This window comes from Leptopilina heterotoma, unplaced genomic scaffold, assembly GCF_015476425.1.
Source record: "Leptopilina heterotoma isolate Lh14 unplaced genomic scaffold, ASM1547642v1 Lhet_90, whole genome shotgun sequence".
NCBI classification, from domain to species: Eukaryota; Metazoa; Arthropoda; class Insecta; order Hymenoptera; family Figitidae; genus Leptopilina; species Leptopilina heterotoma.
This window is the reverse complement of record NW_025111194.1, coordinates 6,880-20,348: the sequence shown is the minus strand read 5'-3', so window position 1 is coordinate 20,348 and position 13,469 is coordinate 6,880. Positions and strand designations below refer to the sequence as shown.

General features: G+C 28.6%; 1 protein-coding gene across 2 annotated transcripts; it reads right to left on the bottom strand.

Moving 5' to 3' along the window:
* Positions 1 to 3,283: 3,283 nt before the first annotated feature.
* Positions 3,284 to 7,132, bottom strand: LOC122511797 (venom allergen 5-like). Of its 2 annotated transcripts, none has more exons than XR_006302556.1 (7): positions 6,849 to 7,132; positions 5,532 to 5,653; positions 5,210 to 5,291; positions 4,970 to 5,126; positions 4,455 to 4,555; positions 4,159 to 4,253; positions 3,284 to 3,520 (listed from the first exon to the last, which is right to left on the bottom strand). XR_006302556.1 is itself a non-coding variant. In XM_043627281.1 (7 exons), the coding sequence occupies exons 1-7, from the start codon at positions 6,937 to 6,939 to the stop codon at positions 3,474 to 3,476; spliced, it is 699 nt and encodes a 232-aa protein (XP_043483216.1). In that variant the 5' UTR covers positions 6,940 to 7,123; the 3' UTR covers positions 3,285 to 3,473. The 2 variants fall into 2 exon arrangements, 1 of the variants encoding a protein (XP_043483216.1); XM_043627281.1 differs by having other exon boundaries at positions 3,285 to 3,520; positions 4,970 to 5,130; positions 6,849 to 7,123.
* Between the last annotated feature and the right edge of the window lie 6,337 nt (positions 7,133 to 13,469).

Here is a 13,469-nt window from a genome sequence, read left to right as displayed (position 1 = left end):
ACAATCGAATAGTTCGATAGGGTCGATCAGGTCGATATATGGAATCAATAGTCACGTGATCAATTGTTGCATACTTCATCCGCTTGGCGTCACTCAGCGCTAGTGTCGCTCCCGAATTTGCAGTCTTTGCAGTCTACTCTAGATTTTTTTTAATAAAAAAAACAGTTTTTTATAACTATAAATTTAATTTATAAAGCAAACAAAAGTGAATTACAATATTCGCTGCACTACCAGACATTACTGAAGCAGTATATCAAGTATTTTAGTGAGTAAAATCAAAACATGTGATATGCATGTAACCTAACCTTAAAAATTTCAATTCGTCAATCATTCAAAAATCATAAACAATTTTAAGTAAAATATAGTAAATATTTTTCAAATTAGTTTCGAAATATGTATTTACAATTACTTAAAGAAAAATTTGTAATAGACGGCCATTTAGTATCAGAAATACAAAATCTGACATTTTTTCGCTGAATGGAATTTTATTGGTGGAAAAATGTTTGTGAAATTATCAGTTTAAAGGTCCTATAGATTCCCAAGTTGACAGTGTGGTTTGTTCTGGAATTGTTCTATCACTTTCTGTCGCTATGTGATGGGAATATATTTCAATACAATTATTGGAATTAAATTTTCAAAGTTATATGCTTGATTGCATCAAAACAAAGGAAACAATGTTATCTTAATATAATATTACAACTCAAACGTTGTGTTTACATTTTGTTAGTCAAATTCAGTTCAAAAAAAGGCAAAAGGGTAATTGGGACTGATTGCGATGACTCGTGCATGAATTCGGGAATGTTCAGTTTTTACATTAAATCGCGATCGTTAAATTATTAAAAAGTAGTTTTTTTATGTTCGGGAGTGTTAAAATATTCTTTTAAATCGTCTTTTTTTTCTTCTAATAGAACATGTGATTCCGGGAGTTTTTCGAATTATTTAAGATCGGGTTTGTTTCTGTCAAATATCAGCAACGCCTATTGTTATCATGGTCATCATCATTGGAAATTAAGGTTAGTTATTTATTTTATCAAACAATGGAATTTATTATCTAACAATATATTGTAATTCTCTGTTTTTTTTTTCTTTTGAAAAAGAATATTTGACTTTATCGAAAACAAATTCTAATTTAGGTGCGATTCCATGGGAGATTTTAGTTTTTTCGGAGTAAGTAAACCAATTGCAATGAAATTTAGGAATTTTAATCTACACATAAAAAGAAATATTTCCACCAAATATTACGTCAAAATATTCAGTAGTTTTTGAGATGTCAAAATTTTGGAAAAATTTTGAAATCGTTATATCTTCTTTCCATCTCAACCAAATCACTTAATTTTTTTTGGAGAAAATTCAGCATAAAAAAACGAAAAAGTTTTTTATATTATGTTTATACAATATTTTTATAAACAAAAAAGTTATTAAATAATAATTGAATAACTTTTGAATAGCTTCACAGAATTGAATGAAATAAACACTAAAATAATCTTACCTTTGATTTCTTTAAGATTCCGAAAAAAATGCCTGGCAACGAGATTGTCTTCATATAATATTTTTAATATTTTTGTTCACTTTTGAGCGTAAACATTAGAAGTTTCTGCTACTTTATGTGCAAATTTAGGTGCGCGCGCAGACCTCTCTTTCTAATCAGCTGCTAACTTCCGGTTTTAGAGAGAGAGGTCTGCGCGCGCACCTAAATTTGCACATAAAGTAGCAGAAACTTCTAATGTTTACGCTCAAAAGTGAACAAAAATATTAAAAATATTATATGAAGACAATCTCGTTGCCAGGTATTTTTTTCGGAATCTTAAAGAAATCAAAGGTAAGATTATTTTAGTGTTTATTTCATTCAATTCTGTGAAGCTATTCAAAAGTTATTCAATTATTATTTAATAACTTTTTTGTTTATAAAAATATTGTATAAACATAATATAAAAAACTTTTTCGTTTTTTTATGCTGAATTTTCTCCAAAAAAAATTAAGTGATTTGGTTGAGATGGAAAGAAGATATAACGATTTCAAAATTTTTCCAAAATTTTGACATCTCAAAAACTACTGAATATTTTGACGTAATATTTGGTGGAAATATTTCTTTTTATGTGTAGATTAAAATTCCTAAATTTCATTGCAATTGGTTTACTTACTCCGAAAAAACTAAAATCTCCCATGGAATCGCACTTAGGTTATATTATTATTTGTTGGCTTTGTGCCCCTAAACAAATTTTTTATAATTCAATTTTTATTTGTTAATTTGAAACTTAACATTGGGTTTTTAATTAAATAAACGTGACGCGTTCCGCGAGCTACTTATGAGTTAAATCATTTTAGGTTATGTTTGTCATGTTTTTATCTTAATTCACATTTTCTGTTTAATTTTGTAAAACTAAAAACAGTTTTTATTAATTATTTTAGATGTATTGAATACTTAAGCATTCGTGGTTTAAATTGAGAGTTGATCTCGTTTGTGAATTTTCAATAAAAAAATTACAAACATAACCTAAAATTGTTTGCTTCTGAGGTACCTCTTTTCTGAGCGCATCAGAAATTTATTTACAATTGAATTTTTTTTTCTATATAATTATTAGCAAGTAAACACATTTTTTAATTGTTGAACAATAAGTATATTTTGTAATAATTAGAAAATGTTACTACTACTTCTTATCAATATCATTATTTTTCTTCTATTGCTTTTCTATTGTATTATTATTATCATTACAACTATATTTCTTATTACTTAGTAAAATTATAATAATATTATAATTATTATTATTAATATATATATTTATATTTTTCACAATAATTTTAAAAGTCGTTAAATTCGTGGAAATTAGTTTTTTATTTTTTGATTGGAAAATAATTACACTTTTATTAAACTATTTCTTTAACAATTTTTTCTACATGTTATTAATTATTAAGATAATATTTTTAAATAATAATACAATTAAAATTTAATAACAGGAACTTTTTTAAACTTACAATTTTAGTAGTAAAATTAATTTAACAAAAAATTATCTCTAAAGACTAGAAGCGCTTGTGGGAAGAATATTGCCTATTGTTTACGTCTATACAAAGAAGGAAGAGATAAAAAAATAAAAAAATGGTTTCTTTCAACTATTTCAGAATAAAAATTGTTTTTTCTAACATTTGAAATTAAAAGCTGTTAATAATTTGTATTTTCTAAAACAGTGTTATACCTAAAAAAAAATTTTTAAAGAAAATAGTGTAGAAAATAACAAAACGAAAAAAGTACAAAAAGTTGATTAAAAATAGTAACGTAAATTTTGTAATTTTTCTTTGTTACAAATTTTTACTCTTTTCCTATTAGTGTTTTTTGTTATCATTTCTTTGTGCGACTACATCCAAAAGACTTTTACAAAGTAAGATTTTCTTTTTCATCTTGTCTTAACGAAGTTTGCTTTGATGTTGAACCATTCCAAGCGACTTTTCTGCTCGATTTCATGAGACAGAATTTTTCTTTAACCGTAAGCGCAGTATGCTCCTAAATGGTAGTAAGATCCGTGGGCTACAATTAAATAATTAAATATTATTAAAAAAAACATTACACACGAAAATTTAAATTTCTAAAATAAACTTTTTACTCTTTCAAAGTTAGTATTTAATTAAATTACAATTGGAATTGATTGGAATTAAAAATATAAAAAATTATACATTCTGATTAATGAGTTTGTTTTAAATTTGATTAACCTTTAATAGAGGAAAAAGTATATATTTTAAAAAATAAATTTATAAATATTTTACTTCCTATAAAAATGAATTGGACAACAAAAATGAATTAGTGACGTGAAAATTTCACTTTCTGCTTAAAATTCGATTAAAAATTGAAGATATAATATTTTTTAATTTAGAGAGCGAGATAAAAACCGGTCCCTCTTTTTTTTGTGACACAGATTCAGGAAGTACTTGGTCAAGATTTAAAAGCAATACAAAGTGAACGTCAATTGATACTTTATATTCGGAAGTCTACAAGTCATTAACACTTTGAACCAATAAAATTTCAGGGTCAATTGATAGATTATTAAATAAATGAGTTTTTATAAAAATTTGGCTTATACAATATAATTATATTATCCAATTATTGTAAAGTAATCGGTCAATTATAGAAAATTTGTAATTTAAAAATAAAAACTCGAAACTACTTACAACAAAGGCCTGAATATCGATTTGAAAATGACATTCCAAAAGAATTGCAAGCCGGCTCTCCAGATTGATAAGGTTTGAATCCTAAGACATTGCCACTGGAAGTAAATAGTAAATTATAAATTTAGGATTTAAAAAAATAGTTTTTTTCATATTTTATAAAATGCAGTAGAAAATTCCAATTGATATATATGAAAAGAGTAGGGGGAAAATGTTTCCGTACGTGTATGTTAAATTAATAATAAGTAGATTAGAGGTTTTGAGTTTAGACGATTGTTTTAATTAAATTTTTAATTAACCTTGGACCGTAATTGCAGACGTAGTTTTTGGTGTATCCTCTAGCTGGGTCATAGTAAAAAGAATATCCACAACCGACGAGAAAAGTTTCACTCCAAACGAGCTGAAAATGAAGTAATTAATTTTTAGCATCGCTTAATTAATTTTATAATCGAGTCCGCTCTCTTATTTCTTCTTTATAATTGTTATACTCTGGGATTCTCTTGAATATCTGTCGAGCCAATTGTAACTCTGATTTAATGGGCAATTGAGTTGTTAATTACAACATGGAAATTAGAATTGTAACTGAAATTCAGTCACTAATTTAAGGGGAATTGAGTTGTTAATTACAATTGGAAATCTGACACTAATTTGTGTGCATAACTTAGGGGAGTAATATTAATATATAGAAATTTAAAAGTGGTTTTCTATCTTTCTTGTCGTATTTTAATCATTTTTTTTCTAAAAACAAACTGTTTAGTGGAATTTAGAGAGAAATGGATCGTATTTATAAATATTAAGAATTTTTCTTAGTAACCTGTGTGTAGTGACCGGTAGAGCGGCTAAAACCAGTATTATAGTGTTGCACCTCATTGAACCAGCCGAAGATTCTTCGCCTCCAGTTCGGCTCCGAGTCATAGGGTCCTGGGGGTCTCGTTGTCCAGGTCCTTGCAATATTTTGTCCAACAGCAAATCTGCCTGTGTGTTTAATTTTTTCTTCAATTTCCTTAATTTTAATTGAAGAGGAAGAGTTTTTTATATAAATGAAATTACTCACGAACATCTCGAGATGTGTCATGTGTTTCGGCACAACTATCGGCCCATTTTTGTGCAACTACTGCCAGTTCATCATCCCAAACCTAAAATTTAAGAGAAATTAATTATAAGTTTCGTTACAGAAAATGAGAAAAATTCTTGTTTGGTGTACCTATGTAATTTGTTAAAATACCTACATCATTTATTGTAATGAAAAGGCTCTTTTAAAAAATTGACTTTCAAGGAGATTCCGATTGAGAGGCTATGTAATTATTTCGAGACAAGCAGATCAATGAGTCACAAGTCAAAAAGAAAAAGAGAAATGAAATCAAAAAAGTGTTTACCATCTCCATCATATTAACTGCTCCAGGTTGACCATGAATTTGCCCCAATGCCACCATCTGACGAAGCCGATTATGTTCGTCTAGAATGGTTTGCTTGTCCTGGCAGGTCAATCCTCCAGCTTCTGTGTAGTTTTGCAAAAAAAAAGTTTTATTATTATTATTTCTGATACTAACAACTATTATGTACAAATGAACCGTAAACACACCCACATTGGATATTTAGTAAGATTGAATATATAGAACATTGGGAAATCGGATTAAGGTAAAGGGAACAGCAACCATTGAATAATTTCGTTGCTTAAGATCCGGAGTGGTTTAGGGGTTCCTCTAAATTTGCCTGGCCAAAGCAAATACCATTTTCTCGTCTTGGCCAGATATATGTATATACATATTGAGATGGCGGTGAAACTTGTCTGATTTTCCACCCCAATTCACAACTATAAACTACATATCCCTGGCGATTCAGATTATCCATTAAATATTGCATCAAACATGTTTATCAAATATAAATAAATGTCTCATGAATATTAATTAAGTTATACAAGTTCACTTAATTTTTCGTTGCTTTTTTCTTTTGCTTCTAAAATCAAGTTTTAAATTTGATATTGCAAAAACATAAAAGTGGGGGAAATTAGAATTTTCCCACGAAAAGTAAATGGAACGAGAGACACTGAAATGTTGAAAACCAAAATCAGATTACGTCTAGTGGACCAAGCCCCTCTTCATTTCCGGTGTAAAAAGAAAATTGACGTTTTCAGTCATACAACTCATTCATTCGGTGAATTTTTTTTCAATAGACCTCCATTGAAAGGTTGAATAGGTGAGGCTATCGGTTGATTAATGAGTGTCCGTGAAATGTAATACTTCATTTTACTCTTTTTTTTCTTTATTCTTTCTTACCCTATATTTATTGTTGGATGTAGGGGAACTTGCAATTTTATTTTACTCAACAATTTCTTTAAATTTTCAATTCCTCTAAATTAATTAATTTCTAAAAATAATTTTCCTTCTCATTTTAGTTTACTGGATTACGTTATAACTGCATTAATGTTATACTTTTATGTATAGTTAAGAATAATTTAATTTTTGCGGAACTTATTTAATTTGAATTTTATTTATTTTAAATTTTAGTTAATTATTCAACTAGAAAATTAATTATAGAAACTTTAATTTAGATTTAATCCATAATAATTTTATTGTAAATTTTGTATTATGCAACTATATAACTAAATTTAAATTAAAATTTCTAAGAAAATCAGTAAAATCAATTTTTTATCGATAAGTTTGAATTTAATAAGTAATTAATTATAGGCTTACTGAGCATTGTCTTTCCGAGGCAGGCGAACACATTTCGCGCTAAAAACACGTGGAAATTGACAAAAACAAGATAAACACTGAGTCTCGACATGTTTGGAAAAGAAATTATGTCAGTTTCTTGAAATTGAAAAATATGAACTTGGACCGGCACCACCAAATTTCGAAAATCGGAATTCGATAAAAATCGAGGATAATCGAAAGCGCGCGCGTACCGGTCAATGAATCTGGTGGACTAATAGTTGCTCACTGAAACTACCACGATTTTATATATTCCCTATGTCAGACAGATCGTCAAGGTTGAGTAACACCAAAGCTATAGAGGGAAGGGGATTTGTAATGAGAAGCTGCACTCGCAGGAGAAAATGATCCTTTGTTTCTTGCCCCGAAAGATCGGAAATAAAAGATTTTGCTCGATAACAATATTTTTTTTATTTTATTCATTCTTTTGTTATTAATTTTCTTTTACGAAAATCAAGTGTTTGTAAATAAGTTAATTTCAAAGTATGTGAAAGCAGTTGTATAATCAGTAGAAGAAAAATTAGAAAACTGGAAAGACTTTGCTGGGCTAAGAAAATCAAAATTTAAGAAACTGCAATTTCTTAAATTTTGATTTTAATTTGTTTTAAGTTTTAATTTGTACTTTTATATTAAGAAAAAATGGTATTTATAATTCGTGCCAAAAGAATTAGAATGTTTAGTATAAAGGAAAAACTTGACTAGCAAAAGCAAGTATTTTTAGTATTGAAGTGCGATTTAGATGTCACTGAGTGTATTCAGTAATTTAGGGATTTCCCAGCACAGAAGATCTATGCGCATGCTCACGAACAAGTACCAACCGTACAACAAGGAAATTCGGAAGACCATTAACGTAATAAGGCGGGAAATTCAAAAATCCCATTTAAAAATAATTTCATAACTAAATCTAAATTTTTAGAAACGTTCTGCGACAAAAGTGAAACATTACTATTACCTGAAATCCGGCTGCAGTCATTGTTTCTTTTATATGGAAAGAAAGGACCACGAGTCCTTTTTCCTGGGATTTTTCATAAAATGAGCGCCACGAGAGAAGCATAATGGTAATGGAGTTGCGATGGCGGAATACGTGACGTCAAGAGTAAGGTGAACGGTCTTCGGGAACCTCGCAGTCTGGCCCATCGGTTCAGTCGGCGAATAAAGCGAATAAAGCGAATAAAGCGAATAAAGCCAAGTGACCAGAGTCAGAGCCAGACATCAAGTCTCCCCAGACAGCCTTTGAGTGAGTGAGAGAAAGAGTCTCGAGTCTCGACGACGATAACCTCCAGTCAAAAAAATTACTTGCGGCGAAGGAAACTATATAGGAAGAGAGGCTCCTTGCCAAGAAGCTGCAAGAAGCAAGAAGAGTCAGATCCTATCAACAGGTTGTTACATTGCTACAACGAAAGCAAGGCTACCACATCGCAGTGAGTCGCGACTAGTGCAAAAAACCGGATTACGAACATTGATTATGAAGCGAAACTCCTCTACATATAATTTACAGTCCCGACCTTCGATTCGACGTGTATCGTTCCGAAACAATTTTTCAATTTTCTTTCTTCATTTTGTCCATCAGTTTTCTTTTTTTAGTTTACTTGACTAAAGTTCAAATTCTGCAAAATAATACTACTTTCTACCCCACGCTCGTATTTTTCCAAATGAAAAATTTCTTCCACAAATTATTTCTTAAATATTTTTCCTGTGAATTTCATCAGGGATGAAACACTGCTTGCCTTTTTCTTTTTTTCATATAAATAAGGCGAATTAAAACTAGCTAATACTAATACATTATTCACTTTAAATAATCTTATTAAAATTGCCAAGTATTTACAGGGTTGCTACAGCTCTGGGAAATCAGGGAAAAGTCAAGGATTTTTATTAAAAGTACTGGAAAAAATTTAATTTTTAGAATTTATTAGAAAATTCTGAGTTTTGGTGTCTTTTTTGTTTGCCTTATAAACTATAAAATTGACAAGAATTCTAATACAAAACCTTACATTTTTTCTATTTCTGACAATAATTTATTTTTAAATAAGGGAGCATTCACAAATGATGTCACGCAATTTTTCGGGATTTTAGACCCCCCCCCCCTCCGCCCTGTCACGTAATTTCATGCAATTTCCCATGTAAAAATACATTGTGTCACGTTTAGTAGATACCCCCAAAAACGTGACACCATTTGTGAACGCTCCCTAACTTAATTCTTCAAGAACTATCATAAAATTATTACTTAGAAATTATTTTACTTAAAAATTTCAAAATTAATTGTATTTCAAAAGAGTTGTGTTCACCATCTTCATAAATAGATAAACTTTAAAGGTTTCAATTTGAAATTTTAGAAAATTTCAATTTTTAATGAATTTAAATATAGAAATTTTAATAACAACTGATTACAGAAATTCAATTATTTTCAAAAGTGATAAATAATAATATTGTTCTCCAGAATTCAATAATTTTTAAAAATTTGATAAAATTCTTATAAAAATTCAATATTAAGAAATATTCAATTATTTAATAAATTATTTATTTTTGTATTTAAATAATTGAATTCTCGACAAATTTTCTAATAAAAATTGATTAAAATAAAATGAATTTCACTTAAAATTTTAAATTATAATTGAATATTAAATCCATTATAACGTGAATTTTTAGAAATAATTGAATTTTGAAAAGGGTTCAAATTAAATAAATCAGAATATTCTTCAGTGTCAGGGAAAAGTTGTTCTATAAATAATATATATTTTTTTGTAATTCATTTATTTTTTTAAATACCTACTTAGTAAATTCAACAAGATTTTTAAAATTGTAAATTTTATATCAAGAAGAGGATTTAATAACTTAATAGACATAAATATTTAAAATCTGCAAATGATAATAATAGAATTTAATTGTACGTACTTTAGAAATTGAATATCAAAAAAAATTAAAATAATGATTTAATAACTATTACATTAATAATGATTGATAATAAGATGGAATAAGAGAATATATTATTTTCATTTTTATAGTATTTAATAGCTACAATTTTTTAAAAGTTTAATATATTAGCTAGTTTTAAAAAATTATAAATTTAAAATTTAAAAAATTAATAAAATGATAAAGCACGACTTTTTATTAAGAAATAGGATTTTTTACGAATTCATGGAGTTGCGATAGTAATAGGCAACCCGCAGTACATGTGTGTTGTCTTACTCAATTATCATTAGAAAGTTGAATAAAATTATTCATAATAATTGTTATATTAAATTATTATAAATATATTACTTTTATTAAAATTATTACTAAAGTAAAAATATCATTACTTTTTAAAATGTTAATATAAAAAATGTAAACAATTTAAGAATTTATTTAACATATACTGCGAAAGAATTAAATTTTTTAGACACGAGGATAATTATTATTATCAAAAAGGCGTGAAATTAATTAGTTTTAATTTGAAGGAACAAATTAATTAGGTACTTATTAAATTCTTGTATAATGGTTACTGATTAATTGGTAGTGAAGCTGCAACCCTCAAGTATCTACATTTAATATTCATTAACTTTGAGAACCAAACACGAAAGGGTTAGAAGCAACAAAGCACTTACAATGTACTGAATATTCAAATTTTCGAAATATTAAACGCATATTGATACTAAACATTATATTTACATTGTACACAGAGTGCATTAATTATTAGAAAAATTATTTATTTGGAGTTTAGAATGAAGAAATAATATCTATAACACCAATAATATAAATTTTATATTATTTTTAAATTAATTAGAGTAATTGGAAGTGATTTAGTGATAAAGTGATAAAAAGTACAGAAAGTAAAAGGAATGAATTTAAAAAAATTATAATAGGAAAAATGAATGCAATTTCTGAAGTAATGTTTTATAGTGAATCAAGTTTTGCATATATTTAAATTGGAGCACAATTTAACATCTTAAAAAACTCTCTGAATATTGACCTACTCTACTAATGATCCGAAACTCTTGAAAATTTAAATTAAATCCTACTTATATTATAAAGAGAAGAATAATATTTATTGCTGAAATTATAAATTTAAATTTTTTAAATTATTATAATTTTCTTCTTTCTGATATTTTAATCATGTGAATGTCAAAATGCACTGGCTCGGTGAAACTAGCGACCCGCCGGCCGCCACCCATCAGAAGAATCCATAGGCGCCGACACACATAGTAGCGCGGTGGCCCTATACGGTTCAATCAACGCAAAAACAACGTACGCTAGCTATTACAGTTTATTAAAAATTATTTCAATTGTCACATCTTGAAGAGCAATCATCCCCCTTTAATTTGCGACCAAGAAACAAAGAATTGGTCAAAAATTATTCGAGTTATGAATTTTTTTCCGATTTTTTTCCAATTTTCGTTTTTCTGATACGGGCGGGTGGGGACGCTGACTATCAAAAATTTTTTAAATAAATTCTAATTGGTCACATATTAAGGACTATTAATCCCTCTTTAATTTGCGACCAAGAAACAAAGAATTGGTCAAAAATTATTCGAGTTATGAATTTTTTTCCGATTTTTTTCCAATTTTCGTTTTTCTGATACGGGCGGGTTGGGACGCTGGCTATCAAAAGTTTATTAAAAATATTTTCAATTGTCACATTTTAAAGAGCAATCATCCCCCTTTAATTTGCGACCAAGAAACAAAGAATTGGTCAAAAATTATTCGAGTTATGAATTTTTTTCCGATTTTTTTCCAATTTTCGTTTTTCTGATTCGGGCGGGTGGGGACGCTGGCTATCAAAAGTTTTTTAAATAAATTCTAATTGGTCACATATTAAGGACTATTAATCCCTCTTTAATTTGCGACCAAGAAACAAAGAATTGGTCAAAAATTATTCGAGTTATGAATTTTTTTCCGATTTTTTTCCAATTTTCGTTTTTCTGATACGGGCGGGTGGGGACGCTGACTATCAAAAATTTTTTAAATAAATTCTAATTGGTCACATATTAAGGACTATTAATCCCCCTTTAATTGCGACCAAGAAACAAAGAATTGGTCAAAAATTATTCGAGTTATGAATTTTTTTCCGATTTTTTTCCAATTTTCGTTTTTCTGATTCGGGCGGGTGGGGACGCTGACTATCAAAAATTTTTTAAATAAATTCTAATTGGTCACATATTAAGGACTATTAATCCCTCTTTAATTTGCGACCAAGAAACAAAGAATTGGTCAAAAATTATTCGAGTTATGAATTTTTTTCCGATTTTTTTCCAATTTTCGTTTTTCTGATACGGGCGGGTGGGGACGCTGACTATCAAAAATTTTTTAAATAAATTCTAATTGGTCACATATTAAGGACTATTAATCCCTCTTTAATTTGCGACCAAGAAACAAAGAATTGGTCAAAAATTATTCGAGTTATGAATTTTTTTTCCGATTTTTTTCCAATTTTTCGTTTTTCTGATTCGGGCGGGTGGGGACGCTGGCTATCAAAAGTTTTTTAAATAAATTCTAATTGGTCACATATTAAGGACTATTAATCCCTCTTTAATTTGCGACCAAGAAACAAAGAATTGGTAAAAAATTATTCGAGTTATGAATTTTTTTCCGATTTTTTTCCAATTTTCGTTTTTCTGATACGGGCGGGTGGGGACGCTGACTATCAAAAATTTTTTAAATAAATTCTTATTGGTCACAATTTGAAGAGCAATCATCCCCCTTTAATTTGCGACCAAGAAACAAAGAATTGGTCAAAAATTATTCGAGTTATGAATTTTTTTCCGATTTTTTTCCAATTTTCGTATTTCTGATACGGGCGGGTGGGGACGCTGACTATCAAAAATTTTTTAAATAAATTCTTATTGGTCACAATTTGAAGAGCAATCATCCCCCTTTAATTTGCGACCAAGAAACAAAGAATTGGTCAAAAATTATTCGAGTTATGAATTTTTTTCCGATTTTTTTCCAATTTTCGTTTTTCTGATACGGGCGGGTGGGGACGCTGACTATCAAAAATTTTTTAAATAAATTCTTATTGGTCACATTTTGAAGAGCAATCATCCCCCTTTAATTTGCGACCAAGAAACAAAGAATTGGTCAAAAATTATTGAGTTATGAATTTTTTTCCGATTTTTTTCCAATTTTCGTTTTTCTGATACGGGCGGGTGGGGACGCTGACTATCAAAAATTTTTAAATAAATTCTAATTGGTCAGCATATTAAGGACTATTAATCCCTCTTTAATTTGCGACCAAGAAACAAAGAATTGGTCAAAAATTATTTGAGTTATGAATTTTTTCCGATTTTTTTTCCAATTTTCGTTTTCTGATACGGGCGGGTGGGACGCTGGACTAGCAAAATTTTAATTAAAATATTCTAATGGTCACATATTGAAGTAGCTATATCACCCTCTTTAATTTGCCGATCAAGAAACAAAGAACTTCGGTCAAAAATTATTCGAGTTATGAATTTTTTTTTCTCCGATATATTTTTCCAATTTTCGTTTTTCTGATACGGGCGGCGTGGGGACGCTGGACTAAGCAAAAAAGTTATTTAAAATAAATATTCAATTTGGTCACAATTTTTGACTATTTAAGGACCTATTTAATCCCTCTTTAATTTGCGACCAAGAAACAAAGAATTGGTCAAA

Excerpts from the sequence above, each read along its gene's own strand:
- LOC122511797 (XM_043627281.1), bottom strand. The coding sequence starts at position 6,939 with ATGTCGAGACTCAGTGTTTATCTTGTTTTTGTCAATTTCCACGTGTTT. Across the intron at positions 5,654-6,848 it reads CCTCGGAAAGACAATGCTCA|AAGCTGGAGGATTGACCTGC; the intron begins GTAAGCCTATAA and ends AAAACTACACAG. Across the intron at positions 5,292-5,531 it reads CAGTTAATATGATGGAGATG|GTTTGGGATGATGAACTGGC; the intron begins GTAAACACTTTT and ends CTTAAATTTTAG.